This window comes from Heptranchias perlo, unplaced genomic scaffold, assembly GCF_035084215.1.
Source record: "Heptranchias perlo isolate sHepPer1 unplaced genomic scaffold, sHepPer1.hap1 HAP1_SCAFFOLD_65, whole genome shotgun sequence".
Taxonomy (NCBI): Eukaryota; Metazoa; Chordata; class Chondrichthyes; order Hexanchiformes; family Hexanchidae; genus Heptranchias; species Heptranchias perlo.
In genome coordinates this window covers 2,287,702-2,305,358 of record NW_027139677.1, presented here as the reverse complement: position 1 = coordinate 2,305,358, position 17,657 = coordinate 2,287,702, and the positions used below count along the sequence as shown (strand labels likewise).

The 17,657-nt window shown below is 45.9% G+C and overlaps 1 protein-coding gene across 3 annotated transcripts in view; it reads left to right on the top strand.

Annotated features, from left to right (window-relative positions):
• Nucleotides 1-17,216, top strand: part of LOC137318137 (NACHT, LRR and PYD domains-containing protein 3-like) — a 34,576-nt gene extending 17,360 nt beyond the window's left edge. For 2 of the 3 annotated variants that reach the window (XM_067981107.1, XM_067981108.1), the window contains exons 3-11: nucleotides 3,034-3,200; nucleotides 3,512-3,683; nucleotides 3,777-3,842; nucleotides 10,979-12,716; nucleotides 14,432-14,518; nucleotides 14,703-14,873; nucleotides 15,017-15,187; nucleotides 15,328-15,495; nucleotides 15,668-17,216. In XM_067981107.1, the coding sequence (XP_067837208.1) occupies nucleotides 3,034-3,200; nucleotides 3,512-3,683; nucleotides 3,777-3,842; nucleotides 10,979-12,716; nucleotides 14,432-14,518; nucleotides 14,703-14,873; nucleotides 15,017-15,187; nucleotides 15,328-15,495; nucleotides 15,668-15,755 (2,828 nt within the window). In that variant the 3' untranslated portion in view covers nucleotides 15,756-17,216. Of the gene's footprint in view, nucleotides 1-3,033; nucleotides 3,201-3,511; nucleotides 3,684-3,776; nucleotides 3,843-10,978; nucleotides 12,717-14,431; nucleotides 14,519-14,702; nucleotides 14,874-15,016; nucleotides 15,188-15,327; nucleotides 15,496-15,667 lie in introns of those variants that run through there. The other variant, XM_067981109.1, reaches the window with a different exon arrangement.
• Nucleotides 17,217-17,657: the final 441 nt, after the last annotated feature.

The window sequence follows — 17,657 nt, the reverse complement described above, 5'->3', positions numbered from 1 at the left end:
GTTGTCTATTTTCTAGTCTTTGTTTCCTCTGCCTTCCAAACTCGCTTACTAATTTTCTGCCTTTCATTTCCAGCTCTGCTTCTCTCCCTTCTGAATCTACGCTCAGGTTCCCATCCCCCTGCCAAGCTAGCTTAAACCCTCCCTAACAACAATGGCAAAACTCCCTGTGATGATATTGGCCCCGCCCCTGTTGAGGTGCAACCCATCCGACTTTCCAGCTCCCTCTTCCCCTAGAATCGGTCCCAATGCACCAGGAAATCAAGCCCTCCCCGCTGCACCATTTCTCCAGCCACGCATTCATCTTCACTATCCACCTATTTCTGTACTCACTAGCGCATGGCAACAGGAGTAATCTGGAGATTACTACCTCTGAGGTCCTGCTTATAATCTCTTTCCTAGCTTCCTAAACTCTGCCTGCAAGACCTCATCCCTTTTTCCACCTAAGTCATTGGTACCGATATGCGCCACGACCTCTGCTGTTCACCCTCCCCCTCAGAGTGTTCTGCAGCCGCTCAGTGACATTCTTGACCCTGGCACCAGGGAGGCAGCGTACCATCCTGGAATCATGTCTGCAGCCGCAGAAACGCCTGTCTAATCCTGTAACCATTGAATCATCGACCTCTATTGCTTCCCTGAATTCTTCCTCTCCCAAACGCCCCCCCCCGGCCCCGCCTTGTACAGATGAGCCACCCATGGTGCCGTGGACTTGGCTTTGGCTGAACTCCCCAGAGGAACCATCGCCCTCACCAGTATTCCCCGGTTAGAGAGTGAGATGCTCTCGAGGAACTCCTGCATTACCTGCCCGGTTCTCCTTGTCTGTCTGACGTTTACCCAGTTCCTTTCTGCCTGCACACTCTTAAGCTGTGGGGTGACCACCCCCTCAAACATGCTATCAATGTAGCTCTCAGCCTCGCGGATGCACTGCAATGACGCCAATCCCTGCTCAAGCTCCGAAACCCGGAGCTCGAGCTCCTCCAGCCGATGACACTTCCTCCGCTCAGGTCCGCGCTGTGTCCGGCGCGCCGCTCAGGTCCACCCTGTGTCCTGGGCCCCAGCTCAGGTCCGCGCTGTGTTCTGGTGCCCCCCCCCTCAAGTCCGTGCTGTGTCCTCAGCGCCCGCTCAGGTCCGCGCGGTGTCCTGGGCCTCCGCTCCGGCACTATTTATAGCTCTGTGCCGCCGTTCCTCCTGCCGACTCCGCTCAGGTCTGCGCTTTCTCCTGGGCACGAGACTGAGTTCAGGGAGAGGGGAAGGGACGGCGACGATCTGAACCGACCAACAATGGTTTTACAGACTGGGTGAATGGAGCAGTGGGAAGGTTTCAGCTGATATGAATGGAGGATGGGGAACTATCTGGATCTGAGCCTGGAGAGAGGAATTCATCAATCTCTTGGATCAGGAATAGAAGACTTAGGAAATAGTGAAAAGTGATGAGCAGGGAAAAGGAAGGAGGTTTTGAAGTAGTGAGAGATAAACTCACTTGGTATTAAACAAAAAAGAAAGAAACAAAATCTGGTCAACATTCCAAAAAGTTGGAGTTGGGATTGAGAGTTAGGGTTCGGGTCTGTGAATCTACAAATCATTCCAAACACATTTGGAAAGTCAGAAGCACAAGAGATGTGATCTGTTATCTATAAAACAGGGCCTGGTTTGTCACAAGATTTAGAGCAAAATGTTCCTGGCTGAGGGGAGATCACAGATCGGCCATGATCTTATCAAATGGAGGAGCAGGCACGAGGGGCTGAATGGCCTACTCCTGCTCCTATGTTCCTATTTTCCTAAAACTAGTTGTAGACGGCGGTCTGAAGGACGGTTTCTATCAATAAGCGAGAACAACAACAACTTGCATTTATATCGCGCCATTAACACAGTGAAACGACCCAGGACGCTTCACAGGAACGATTATCAAACAAAACATGACACCGAACCCATAAGAAGATATTAGGACAGGTAACCAAAAGCTCGGTCAAAGAGGTAGGTTTTAAGGAGCGTCTTAAAAGAGGAGAGAGAGGCGGGCAGTTTTACAACATAAAGCTGTTCCAGGGAGCTGTGTTAAGATAGAATCCATATGTACGCAGTTAAAAAATAGGAAGGGAAATAGGACAATTGGTGGTTGGTTTTTCAGGCCAGCAGGCGGCGGAGCTGAGATAGCGGGGGAACTGGGGAAAACTCGTTGTGGAGGATGAAGTTTTTGGGAGATAGAGTATATTTCCTTTAGTTCCTAAAAATGATGATGGAAGTGAGAATGTTGGTGGGCTAGAGGAGGATTCGGACCATAGTTAGAGCTAACTGTAGAGAAGGGTTTGGATCTGAGCCGAGATGGATAAATCACTGGGCCCAGAGATAATGATCCCGAGGTTGTTAAAGGAAGTCAGAGAGGAGACAGGAGGGACTCGGGCCACAATTTTTCAATCCTCGTTTGTTATCAAAATTATACAGGTGGACTGAAGGAGACCAAGTTATGTCTGTGTTTAAATAGGGAGAGAGGATTTACCGGGTACCTAGAGACCAATTAGTCTACGTCAGTTGTGGGCAAACCCATCAAATCTGTAATTCCAGGTCGAATCAGTGAGCATTTAGAGATACAAGAGATGATCAGGAGAGGCTGGAACGGATTTACTGCAAACAAGTCGTATTTGACAAATTTGACTCGAAAGAACGATGGACTGTAGCAGATGCGGTGTATTTGGGTTCACAGAAGGTGTTTTTTCTTATTCATTCATGGGATGTGGGCGCCACTGGCAAGGCCAGCATTTGTTGCCCATCCCTAAGTGCCATTGAGAAGGTGTGGGAAGCCGCCTTCTTGAACCGCTGCAGTCCGTGTGGTGAAGGTTCTCCTACAGTGCTGTCAGGTAGGGAGTTCCAGGAGTTTGACCCAGCGACGATGAAGGAACGGCGATATATTTCCAAGTGTGTGATTTCGAGAGTTTCATAATAGGGCTCACAGTAGGCTTTAGCCGTTCGGTATAAGAGGAAATGTAGCCGCCCGGATAGAAAGTCGATAATGTGTTTAATTTTCTCCATTTTTGTTCACAGATCCGAACACTGCAATCACTGAGTTCCTGACAAATTGCGGCGATTATCAACTGTTCCAGTTGACAAAATTCTACCGGGACAGACTGGAACAGGCGGTCGAAGGAGGGGTGGATGGAGTCAGCTCGTTGTTAACATTCGATAAGCATTTCGATGGGCTCGAACATCGGGTAAGTGGGAGGGGCACAGAATGAGTTTGGATCATTTAAACATCACAGAAGAGGACATCAGATCTTAGAATCATGGAATGTTACAGAAGTGAAATAGGCCAAAATCGACAGAAATTGATAAAACTGAAAATATTGTGCATCTGAACCAATGATAGGAAGAGGTGAAAACATCCAGCGAATCGGTCAGTATCTGTACAAAGGACAGGGGAATGGTTCGGGTACAACTCTTGTGTGGATTGAAAACAACGGGAAACAGTTTTAGTGGGACTGGGAAAAGGGGAGACCAAAATATTAATTATTACTCTTTACAGAAGATCGTTGATCTCGTGGAGAAGGGAAACAGGGCGGACAGTTCCAAACTGCTCATTAATCTGGTGATGGAGAAAGGATCTCGGGCCCGAAGGGTGATGTGGGAATCCTTTGTGAAAATGCACCATGCGGTCCCAAAGTTGGATAAAATACTGAAAGAAATGCAGGAGCTTGGTACGGTAAAATGACAAACTGAATTCAGTTTCAGGCCTGAACACTGCAGATTTTACTCTGATATTAGTGATCTGATTGCATTGATTTCAACAGGTTCTGATCCATTTGATTATATGAACATCGCACCAGGTTTATCCGAAATACCCAGTCACCTGAACGGTAAGTGATCAAATGGAGATTTCAAACCGTTTCTATCACTTCAGAGAGTCCGAATGTTTGACTGGAGCCGTTTGTTTCGAGTTTGGCAGAAACTGGAAATCAGAAGTTCATCGGCTGCGGAAACAGAAATTAACCTTTGATTGAGTTTTTTGAAGGGGTAACCAAGAAGATAGATGAGGGCTGTGCAGTAGACGTGGTCTACATGGACTTTAGCAAAGCCTTTGACAAGGTACCGCATGGTAGGTTGTTACGTAAGGTTAAATCTCACGGGATCCAAGGTGAGGTAGCCAATTGGATACAGAAGACAGAGGGTGGTTGTAGACGGTTGTTTTTCAGACTGGAGGCCTGTGACCAGCGGTGTGCCTCAGGGATCGGTGCTGGGTCCGCTGTCATTTGTTATTTATATTAATGATTTGGATGATAATTTGGGAGGAATGGTTAGTAAGTTTGCAGATGACACCAAGATTGGTGGCATTGTGGACAGTGAAGAAGGTTATCTTGGATTGCAACGGGATCTTGATCAATTGGTCCAGTGGGCCGATGAATGGCAGATGGAGTTTAATTCAGATAAATGTGAGGTGATGCATTTTGGTGGATCGAATCAGACCAGGACCTACTCCGTTAATGGTAGGGCGTTGGGGAGAGTTATAGAACAAAGAGATCTAGGAGTACAGGTTCATAGCTCCTTGAAAGTGGAGTCACAGGTGGATATGGTGGTGAAGAATTCATTCGGAATGCTTGGTTTCATTGGTCAGAACATTGAATACAGGAGTTGGGATGTCTTGTTGAAGTTGTACAAGACATTAGTTAGGCCACACTTGGAATACTGTGTACAGTTCTGGTCACCCTATTATAGAAAGGATATTATTAATCTAGAAAGAGTGCAGAAAAGATTTACTCGGATGCTACCGGGACTTGATGGTTTGACTTATCGGGAGAGGTTGGATAGACTGGGACTTTTTTCCCTGGAGAGTAGGAGGTTAAGGGGTGATCTTATAGAAGTCTATAAAATAATGAGGGGCATAGATAAGGTAGATAGTCAAAATCTTTTCACAAACGTAGGGGATTCTATAACGAGGGGTCATAGATTTAAGGTGAGAGGGGAGAGATACAAAAGGGTCCAGAGGGGCAATGTTTTCACTCAAAGGGTGGTGAGTGTCTGGAATGAGCTGCCAGAGGCAGTAGTAGAGGCGGGCACAATTGTGTCTTTTAAAAAGCATTTGGACAGTTACATGGTTAAGAAGGGTATGGAGGGATATGGGCCAAGTGCAGGCAATTGGGACTAGCTTAGTGGTATAAACTGGGCGACATGGACATGTTGGGCCGAAGGGCCTGTTTCCATGTTGTAAACTGCTATGATTCTATAACCTCGTTTAGATTCCTCATCAATCGGCAACTATTCTATTTGGATTGAAGTTATAACACATTCGATTTCTGATGTATCCTGTAAATATATGGAGGTTGTTTTATTTCATTTAATCCAGCTGCTGATCGCCAGCACTTGTGAAGCGTTTTGCACACCTGGCAGGATCCTGATACACTGTGAATCCCCATACCCACCTGGCAGGATCCTGATCCACTGTGAATCCCCCTACACCTGGCAGGATCCTGATCCACTGTGAATCCCCATACACACCAGGCAGGATCCTGATCCACTGTGAATCCCCATACACCTGGCAGGATCCTGATACACTGTGAATCCCCATACACACCTGGCAGGATCCTGATACACTGTGAATCCCCATACACACCTGGCAGGATCCTGATCCACTGTGAATCCCCATACCCACCTGGCAGGATCCTGATCCACTGTGAATCCCCATACCCACCTGGCAGGATCCTGATCCACTGTAAATCCCCATACCCACCTGGCAGGATCATGATACACTGTGAATCCCCATACACACCTGGCAGGATCCTGATACACCGTGAATCCCCAGACACACCTGGCAGGATCCTGATCCACTGTGAATCCCCAGACACACCTGGCATGATCCTGATCCACTGTGAATTCCCATAAACACCTGGCAGGTTCCTGATACACTGTGAATCCCCAGACACACCTGGCAGGATCCTGATCCACTGTGAATCCCCATACAGCTGGCAGGATCCTGATCCACTGTGAATCCCCATACACACCTGGCAGGATCCTGATCCACTGTGAATCCCCATAAACACCTGGCAGGATCCTGATACACTGTGAATCCCCATACACACCTGGCAGGATCCTGATACACTGTGAATCCCCATACACACCTGGCAGGATCCTGATACACTGTGAATCCCCATACACACCTGACAGGACCCTGATACACTGTGAATCCCCAGACACACCTGGCAGGATCCTGATACACTCTGAATCCCCAGACACACCTGGCAGGATCCTGATCCACTTTGAATCCCCATACACCTGGCAGGATCCTGATACACTGTGAATCCCCATACACCTGGTAGGATCCTGATCCACTGTGAATCCCCATACCCACCTGGCAGGATCCTGATACACTGTGAATCAACATACAAACCTGGCAGGATCCTGATACACTGTGAATCCCCATACACACCTGGCAGGATCCTGATACACTGTGAATCCCCATACCCACCTGGCAGGATCCTGATACACTGTGAATCCTCATACACACCTGGCAGGATCCTGATCTACTCTGAATCCCCATACCCAACCGGCAGGATCATGATACACTGTGAATTCCCATACACACCTGGCAGGATCCTGATACACTGTGAATCCTAAGACACACCTGGCAGGATCCTGATACACTGTGAATCCCCATACAGCTGGCAGGATCCTGATGCACTGTGAATCCCCATACACACCTGGCAGGATCCTGATCCACTGTGAATCCCCATACACACCTGGCAGGATCCTGATACACTGTGAATCCCCATACACATCTGGCAGGATCCTGATACACTGTGAATCCCCATACACACCTGGCAGGATCCTCATACACTGTGAATCCCCTTACACACCTGACAGGACCCTGATACACTGTGAATCCCCAGACACACCTGGCAGGATCCTGATACACTGTGAATCCCCAGACACACCTGGCAGGATCCTGATACACTGTGAATCCCCAGACACACCTGGCAGGATCCTGATCCAGTGTGAATCCCCATACACCTGGCAGGATCCTGATACACTGTGAATCCCCATACACATCTGGCAGGATCCTGATACACTGTGAATCCCCATACACACCTGGCAGGATCCTGATACACTGTGAATCCCCATACACACCTGGCAGGATCCTCATACACTGTGAATCCCCTTACACACCTGACAGGACCCTGATACACTGTGAATCCCCAGACACACCTGGCAGGATCCTGATACACTGTGAATCCCCAGACACACCTGGCAGGATCCTGATACACTGTGAATCCCCATACACACCTGGCAGGATCCTGATCCACTGTGAATCCCCATACACCTGGCAGGATCCTGATACACTGTGAATCCCCAGACACACCTGGCAGGATCCTGATCCACTGTGAATCCCCAGACACACCTGGCAAGATCCTGATACACTGCGAATCCCCATACACACCTGGCAGGATCCTGATACACTAGGAATCACCATACACATCTGGCAGGATCTTGATGCACTGTGAATCCACATATATACTTCACTTAGTTCCAATACCCTCTTAATCTCAATACTCACCTCCTATGTTCCGCACAGACTCTCTGGGCTCACAAGTAAAGAGCAGTGCCTTGAGTCAGATGTTAAGGGTTACCCGCGCCCCTAGAAATCTGACCCACCAGTAAAGAAAAGAGGTGCAGAAATGAGAAACATTGAAAAGTTATCATTTCAAAGCACAGGACGAGACGTCAGTGTTAGATCTGTTCTGAGAATATGTGCAGATATTCACGCAACAGAATGTTAATCCGTGGAGAAATGTGAGGAAAGATAATGTTCAGGGTGTCGAGGAAGTTATTGGCTAGATTCCTAACGGCAGTGAAAGAGAGAACCTTATTCTACTCAAAGAATAGTCCTTAAATTCAGTTGTCTTTTAGACCCAATGGAATGTCTAACGGAAACATGTCTGTTATTTCCCAAACCTGCATTACAGGAAACTAAGACTAAAATGAAACAATTGGAAGAACAGCTCAAATGAACTGTGACTCTTTTCTGTTCTTACATTATATTGAGTGGAGTGGGCAGTAATTCTATTTCTAATTCTAATCGGTGAAATGGCAAGATGTAACGAGTGGAGTGCCACAAGGATCAGTGCTTGGGCCTCAACTATTATCAATCTATATCAATGATTTGGATGAAGGGACCGAATGTATGGTTGCTAAATTTGCTGATGACACAAAGCTAGGTGGGAAAGTAACTTGTGAAGAGGAGATAAGGAATCTGCAAAGGGAGATAGATAGGTTAAGCGGGTGGGCAAAAAATCGTCAGATGGAGTATAACGTGGGAAAATGTGAACTTATCCAATTTGGCAGGAGGAATAGAAAAGCAGTATATTATTTAAATGGAGAGAGATTGCAGAACTCTGAGGTACAGAAGGATCTGGGTATACTAGTACATGAATCACAAAAGTTAGTATGAAGGTACAGCAAGTGATTAGGAAGGCAAATGGAATGTTGTCATTTATTGCAAGAGGAATGGAATATAAAAGTAGAGATGTTTTGCTGCAGGTGACAGTGGTGAGACCACATCTAGAATATTGTGTGCCTTTTCGGTCTCCTTATTTAAGAAAGGACATAATTGCTTTGGAGGCAGTTCACTCGACTGACTCCTGGGATGAGGGGGTTATCTTATGAGGAAAGGTTGGACAAGTTTGGCCTGTATACACTGGAGTTTAGAAGAATGAGAGGTGATCTTATTGCTGAGGGGACTAGAAGGGATATATGTTGAGAGGATGTTTCCCCTTGTGGGAGTCTGTGGAACTCTCTTGCCCAGAGAGCGTTGGAGACAGTTTCATTGAATATTTTTAAGGCTAAGTTAGATAGATTCCTGATTAACAAGGGAGTCAACGGTTATGGTAGTTAGACGGGAACGTAGGGTTGAGGTCGCATTCAGATCAGCCATGATCTTATCAAATGGCAGAGCAGGCTCGAGGGGCCGAATGGCCTACCCCTGCTTTCAATTCGTATGTTCGTATTCGTATTTTATCAAAACATATTCAATGTATGTGTAAAACTTGCTGAAAAATTGTTCGCAATTTCTGAAACACAATAATACAGGAAAATGATTAGGGACAGGAAAAGGCCAATTGGCCCAAATAAGCCTGTCCCTGTTAGAGAGCTCATCCCACCTACCCCTCCTCTCAGTGTATACACAGAAACATGTTCAATTGTCTCTTCACCCCATTCACACTGCCCCTTTAGTGTCCGTCCCTGGTAATTGGTGCCCCGCTCTCTAACCCTTTGGGTGCGAAAATGACCCTGATTTCGCCCTTATTTCTGCCTTTCAATTTTCTCCATTATTAATTATTTTGCTGATTGTGAGCCTGTTTCCTATTTCCTGTTTCAATACATCCGCGACTGAGATCGATAGATTTTTAGACACAGAGGCAATCAATGGATATGGGGGTAGGGCGGGAAAGTGGGTTTGAGGTTGAAGATTAACCATGATCTTAGTGAATGGCGGATCAGGCTCGAGGGGTCTTGTGGCCTACTCCTGCTCCTATTTCTTATGATCTTATATTCTTACTCATTTTGGGAATTCCAGTGAAACATTTCAAAGCTGAAATCTCTTGCCCAAACAAAATACATCAAACCCTCGCACCATTCGCTCAACCTAAACTCTTCATTTCTTAAATCATCATTCTGACTCCCCTCTGTACCTTCAGAATGGCAGTGACATTTACCTGTGATCAGCTGACTATAGAAGTGCAAGTAATACCCCAGATGACCTGCCCGAGTCCTGAAACAATAGCAATTTATCTCCTGTCCATTCACAGTCTGTCCCTCTCTCAGTGCACACAATACCCCAGATAACCTGCCCGAGTCCTGAAACAATAACAATTTAACTCCGGTCTATCCACAGTCTGTCCCGCTCTCAGTGCGCACAATACCTCAGATAACTTGCCCAAGCCCTGATACAAAAACAATTTAACGCCTGTCTATTCACAGGCTGTCTCTATCTCAGTGCACACAATGCCCCAGATAACCTGCCAAGCCATGATACAGTAACAGTGGAGCTTCTGTTAAGAGAGGAAGAGGCTTAGAGAGCGAATTCCAGAGCTTAGGAAGGTAAAGGCACAGCCGCCAATGGTGGAATGATGGAAATTGGGGATGCGCAAGTTGCCAGAATTGGAGGAGTGAAGAGATCGGAGGGTTGTGGGGCTCGGGGGTGGGGGGGGGGGGGGTTACAGAGATAGGGAGGGCGAGGGCCATGGAAGGATTTGAAAATCAGGATTACAATGTTTCAATCCAGCCGTTGCCATATCGGGAGCCAATAGAGGTCAGCGTGTGCAAGGGTGATGGGTGAACGGGGCTTGGTTCGAGTTGGAATGCTGGGAGCAGAGTTTTGGATGAGCTGAAGTTTACAGAGGATGCAAGATGGGAGGCCGGCCATCAGATCATTCGAGACTGGAGGCATTGATGAGGGTTTCAGCCGCGAATGAGCTGACGGAGCAACGGAGACGGGCGATATTACGGAGGTGGAAGAAGGCGGTTTCTGTGATGGAGAGGAAAGGGGTCAGAAGTTCATCTTCGGGTCAAATAGGAGTCAAGTGGAACTTATGTCCATTCACAGTCTGACCCTCTCCCAGTTCACACAATACCCCAGATTACCTGCCCGAGGTCTCATACAATGACAGTGGAACTTCTGTCCATTCACAGTCTGTTCCTCTCCCAGTACACACGATATCCCAGATAAACTGCCCGAGGTCTGATACAATGACAGTGGAACTTCTGTCCATTCACAGTCTGTCCCTCTCCCAGTGCCCACAATATCCCAGATAACCTGCCCGAGGTCTGAAACACTAACAGTGGAACTACTGTCTATTCACAGTCTGTCCATCTCCCACGCATCTTTATTAAAGCTGTAAATTCAATCTTGCAATATTTCACTGAATAGTAGTGATATTGAGTAGTTGTTTTTATATTAATACAACTAACATTGAGAACCGTTTTCTGTCTGTTCTATTTGAAGATGTTCAACAGAAACACAAGGAAACACTCCGGGTCCAAACTGAAACAATGAGAGTGAACACGATCCGAATAAGGGAGAAGGTTAAGATTTTCCAGCTGGTCAATCTATACGCTGAACTAACGGTCATTTCGACTGTTCGAGATCGGACACTTGTAGAACATGAACTGCTGGCAAGAGGCCGAGACCATGAAGAGTGGAGAAAGAAACATCTCCGGAGAGAACTGGAAAAAATCCGAACTGGTCAATTGTTCCGGAGCAGTTTTTCCGGGAGAGAATTCAATTCTGGGAGTTCAGCAGCAGTGAGCGGAGTCCCGGGGATTGGAAAAACAACAATGGTACAAAAGATTGTTTATGACTGGGCCACTGGGAAAATATACCCACACTTTCAATTTGTTTTCAGTTTTAAATTCCGGGATTTGAACGCTATTAACTGTAGAATAAACCTGAGCAATCTGATACTGGATTTGTATCCATACTTTGGGAATATTCTGGCAGAACTCTGGAAGAATCCAGAGAGATTACTGTTCATATTCGATGGTCTGGATGAATTCAAGGACACTATCGATTTTGCTGACAATCGGAGAAATACTGAACCTCAGTCCATGTGCACAGATCCTGAAGACTGGTGTGAAGTGTCTGACATTGTGTACAGTTTAATACAGCGCAAGCTGCTCCCAGGATGCTCAGTGCTAGTGACCAGCCGCCCCACTGCATTACATTTATTAGAAAAGGCTGAGATCAGTGTCTGGGCTGAAATCCTGGGATTTGTTGGTGAGGAACGGAAGGAATATTTCAACAAGTTATTTGAAGATCAGACGGTGGCAGCAGCTGTTTTCAAACATGTGGAGGAGAACGAGATCCTGTACACCATGTGTTACAACCCTTCCTACTGCTGGATCCTCGGTCTGGCACTGGGCCCCTTCTTCACACAAAGAGACAAGAAACAGCAGCAAGTTCCCAAGACCATCACCCAACTATATTCTTACTATATTTACAACATTCTGAAAAACCATGGCCGAGAGATTGTCTCCCCCCGTGATGTGTTACTGAAGATCGGTGAGATGGCCTTCACAGGAGTCTCTGAGAAGAAGATTGTGTTTAGAAATGGAGATTTGATTAAATATAATCTGCAACCTTCTCAGTTCCTGTCTGGGTTCATGATGGAACTTTTGGAGAGAGATGAGTCTGTCCACAGCGTGGTGTACACATTCCCGCACCTCACCATCCAAGAGTTTGTAGCCGCACTCGCCGAATTCCTGACTCCAGATCCCGGGGACATCCGGAAACTCCTCACTAAGGCCCACAGTAAGGAAGATGGGCGATTTGAGATATTTCTCCGTTTTGTTGCTGGTCTCTCCTCCCCACGATCAGCTCGGCCCCTGGAGGAGTTTCTGGGTCCATTTCTTCATCAAACAATCTGCGAAGTGATTGACTGGGTGAAGGAGAAGGTTGAAGGACACATTCGAAACACAGAGAGTGAAACTGGCAAAAGGGACCTCCTGAATACATTCCACTACCTGTTTGAGTCTCAGAATAAACAACTGGCACAGGCCACCCTGGGGTCTGTGGAAACACTTACATTTAGTGAATTGCGACTTACCCCGATTGACTGTGCGGTCCTGTCTCATGTAATTGGACTCTGTGATAGAATAAAAAACCTCAGTCTGGAGAAGTGCTACATTCAGTGTGAAGGACTCCAGCGACTGGGACCCGTACTGTACAAATACCAAGAGTTGAGGTAACTGTTAATGTGTCTCTAACTGTTTGGCGAATTGCAAAACAGTCACGGATTGTGTTGCTCCGTAATGAAGGGAATGAAACAGTTCAGTCGAACCCGAAACAAGCAGATTCAACACAAATATACCAAATATAAAGAGGAACGGTTAGTGATTTCCAAAGGACTGGAAAATCTAAAATGGATCCTTGCGAACGAGTGGGGATTTTAGAGTCTTAATCGGATCAGCAAATATAGGTCACTGAAAGAGTCTGATAATTTAATTACAATAAATCATATTTATTGTTATTTTTCTCACTGCCTAAGATATGTCCATTGAAGAGGCTCCTTCTCACTGTTACTTGCACGTAGCCGACACTAAGTACAACAGTCCGTGTGTCGGAACATCCCACTCTCTTACCGAGCTGTAGGGTCCAGTGAGAGTCACCGGCACCGGACTGTGAACGTGTGTAGGAGAGGGAAGTCGAAACATCAAACATTCAGTAACAAAGAGCAAAATACAACTTTCGGGCAGTCAATGGTCAGTGAGCGAGCTGCGCTTTCACCAGAGGACGTCAGCATGTTTTCTTAACTCATCAATTACACAGTCCTTCACTCGCGAATACATCCACCATCTCTTCACCCAGCTGGCAGCACTCAGACCTCTGAATCAGAAGGTCGTGGATTCAGGCCCCACGCTCGTAATCCAGGCCGACAATTCAGTGGCATTTGAGAGCTCAAATCTGCCGGGAAAAACGTTCAAACTTAACGGGTTGTTGGATATTAGCCCAGGAGTACAGACACACACCGGCCAGTGGTGGGTCCACCCTACAGCGGAAGGCTCCTGGGTAAACTTGGGGAAGTGAACCCGGGAATTACCCATTATCTATCCCCTATGTGTGAGGTCCCGCTCGGGGAGGAAACTGCGGAAAATTCCCCCAAAACTCTTGGCCCAGTTACACCTGAAATAAACGTAGAGCCAGATAATGGGGAATAAAGTGAGAGACTCCCCACCCCTATAAACTAGGAGTACAGGTTCATTTAATAAAGTGAGAGACTCCCCACCCCTATAAACTAGGAGTACAGGTTCATTTAATAAAGTGAGAGACTCCCCAACCCTATAAACTAGGTGTACAGGTTCATTTAATAAAGTGAGAGACTCCCCTCCCCTTTAAACTAGGAGTACGGGGACATTTCAAACTTGTAAGGGGAAAAATAAACTCCCCTTGTTACATAAAATCCTGTGGGACGGATTTTTCAACAGCTGTTCGAGCTGTTTCACAATATAACTCATCCCAAGTTATTATACAGATCAATATAATGCACAGTCTATAAAGTGCAGTGAATCGCCGCTTTATCATTTCAATTCAGGGAAAATTGCCCCATTCCCTTAAAATCCGACGGGATCAGGTGCAGCAGAAATGAGATCCGTTTCCCCAAACATGACAGGGATGGTCACTGATCTCCAGGAGGGGAATTCTGATCAGGGAATGGGACCGGACTGAGGAACATTGAAAGGCTTCACATAGTCAGCACTTTATTTATTCAATACATTTACTGACAGTCCCTAAATATATGGGGAGTTAGATACACTGAGATTCATTGTCGGCGAGAGGAAAATCTGTTCATTCATTTCCCGAAGTTTTTTAAAAAAAATTTTCGGTTATATCAGAGAGAGAAATTGTATCGGAACCGGGGTTTGATTCAGTTTGTTTCTCACTCTGTCTGTTTGTGTTTAGACTGGCGAACAATGAACTGGGAGATTCAGGAGTGAAATTACTGTCTGCGGCTCTGAGGAACCCGGACTGTAAAATACAGAAATTGGTGTAAGTATCAGACTGTGAGATTGTGTTTATAATAACCTAATGTCTAACACTGCATATTATTATTAGTATCAGTAATAATGTTATTAAACACTGGCGATTTACCCTGATTCCTGTTCTTCTTCTGTTTCTCTTTCTCTTGTTCTCTCTCTTTCTCCCTTTATCTCTCTCTCTCTCTGAACTCCAGGCTAGCTGAAAACGCGCTCACAGATTCTTGTACCGAGGATCTCGCCATTGCTCTCAGTACAAACCGGTCTCTGACGGTTCTGGACCTTGGTGTCAATGAAGTGGCAGATTCGGGAGTGAAACTATTGTCTGCAGCTCTGAGGAACCCGGACTGTGTAATACAGAAACTGTGGTAAGTAACGGACTCTGTGCGAGATTGTCTTCATAATAACTGGACGTCTAACACTGTACATTATTATTAGTATCAGTAACTTTAATAAATCGTGGGGATTTACTCTGATTCCTGTTATTTCTCTCTCTCTCTCTGATCCCCAGCCTGGATTACAATGATCTCACAGATTCTTGTGCCGAGGATCTCGCCTCTGTTCTCAGTACAAACCGGTCACTGACAGAGCTGTCCCTGAACAATAATAAATTGAAAGATTCAGGAGTGAACCTACTGTCTGTGGCTCTGAGCAACCCAGACTGTAAAATACAGAAACTGGGGTAAGCATCAGACTGTGTGAGATTGTGTTTATAATAACTGGATGTCTAACACTGGATACAATGAGTATCAGTAATAGTATTAATCATAAACACTGGAGATTTACCCTTGATTCCTGTTATTTCTCTCTCCCTGACCCCAGTCTATGGGAAAACGGTCTCACAGATTCTTGTACAGAGGATCTCGTCTCCGCTCTCTGCACAAACCGGTCACTGACGGGTCTGTCCCTCGGGTTAAACTCCTTCACAGACCGATCTGTCCCCGCTCTCCGCCGCCTAATAATGACCTGCAGGAGTCTGGAGCGGATCCGGTGAGTGCTTGTGTTAATGTTTAATGTAATAAATAAAATATAGATGCGATTCAGTCAATATCATGGGTGATATTTGTCTGTAATTATTATTAAAATATTAAGCCCAGTCTCCCTGTTATTGACACTGTTCTTCAATCTGTTTATTTCCTGTTTAATCGTTAATCTGTTTCAGGCTGGAGAAGAACCAGTTCAGTTCAAACGGAAAGAATCAGCTGAAGTCGCTGCAGGACACAAGACGCGGACTGAGAGTGGACTTGTGATCGTTTCAATTTATGAACATCATTGGTTTCATTATATGAACACATTTGGCCGATTTTCTGTCCCTCCCCTTTAAACGGCCGCGCTCCAGTGAGGAGTCTGTCTCTGTATATAGTGTACAGTGTGTGTCTATCCTCGTGAGGAGTCAGTCTTTGTATATAGTATATAGTGTTTGTCTATCCTAGTGAAGAGTCGGACTCTGTATATAGTGTATAGTCTGTGTCTATCATAGTGAGGTGTCAGTCTCTGTATCTAGTGTATGGTGTGTCTCTATCCCAGTGAGGAGTCAGTCTCTGTATACAGTGTATAGTGTTGGTCTATCCTAGTGAGTTGTCAGTCTCTGTATATAGTGTGTAGTGTGTGTCTATCCTAGTGAAGAGTCGGACTCTGTATATAGTGTATAGTCTGTGTCTATCACAGTGAGGTGTCAGTCTCTGTATCTAGTGTATAGTGTGTCTCTATCCTAGTGAGATGTCAGTCTCTGTATATAGTGTATAGTGTGTGTCTATCCGAGTGAGGAGTCAGTCTCTGTATATAGTGTATAGTGTGTGTGTCTATCCTAGTGAGGAGTCAGTCTCTGTATATAGTGTATAGTGTGTGTCTATCCTAGTGAAGAGTCGGACTCTGTATATAGTGTATGCTGTGTGTCTATCACAGTGAGGTGTCAGTCTCTGTATCTAGTGTATAGTGTGTCTCTATCCAAGTGAGGAGTCAGTTTCTGGAGATAGTGTATAATGTGTGTCTATCCTAGTGAGGAGTCAGTCTCTGTACATAGTGTATACTGTGTCTCTATCCCAGTGAAGAGTCGGACTCTGTAACAAGTGCCCCTGTGTATAGTGTGTGTCTATCCTAGTGAAGAGTCAGTCTCTCTATATAGTTTATAGTGTGTGTCTATCCGAGTGAGGAGTCAGTCTCTGTCCATAGTATATAATGTGTGTCTATCCTTGTGAGGAGTCAGTCACTGAATATAGTATATACTGTGTCTCTATCCTAGTGAAGAGTCGGACTATGTAACAAGTGTTCCTTCAACCCTCACATCTCTGCGCCCTTCCAATTCTGGCCTCTTGTGCATCCCCGATTTTAAACGCTCCGCCATTTACCATCGTGCCTTCAGCTGCCGAGGCCCGAAGCACTGGAATTCTCTCCCTGAACCTTTCCATCTCTCCACCTTTCTCTCCTCCTTTTAAGACGCTCCTTAAAAGCTCCATCTTTGACCAAACTTTTGCTGATGCATGGAGCCGGCGGGGACTGGATGGGCTGAATGGATTGCTTCCGTGCTGTCACTTTCCATAATTCTATGATTTGGTCACCTGTCCTAATATCCCCTTGTGTGTCTCAGTGTCAAATTATGATTGTTAACCGCTCCTGTGAAGCACTTTGGGACGTTTTCCTACTGTAAAGGCACTCTATAAACACACGGTGTTATCCCTGTGCTGTGTTAATAAAACTTCCCGCTTACTTCAGCTCGGGCATGATCTTGTCGTTATTTTCAATAAACTGGTATTATTGTTTCAAAATATTGAATAGAGGTTCCTCGAAACTACATCCCACCTCCTCTAAACAGCATCGCAGATACAACCGCTCTGCCTGTTGAAGTGCGTGAGTTTTGCTCGAGAGGCTGGATATCAATTTGCACAAAATGGTGAGACTGTGAGCGAAAGAGCTCAACTGGGACTCAACAAAATGGCCGCCATGCACCTGCTGCAAAATGGCCGACATGCATCGGACACAAAATGGCCGCCAAAACCTGAAGCAAATCATGGAATGAAACAGCACTGAAGGAGGCTTTTCAGCCCATCGTGCCTGTGGCAGCTCTTTGAAAGCGCAATCTAATTAGTCCAACTCCCCCCCCCCCCCCCCGCACTCTTTCCCAATCGACCTTCATGGAATTTTTTGAAGTATTT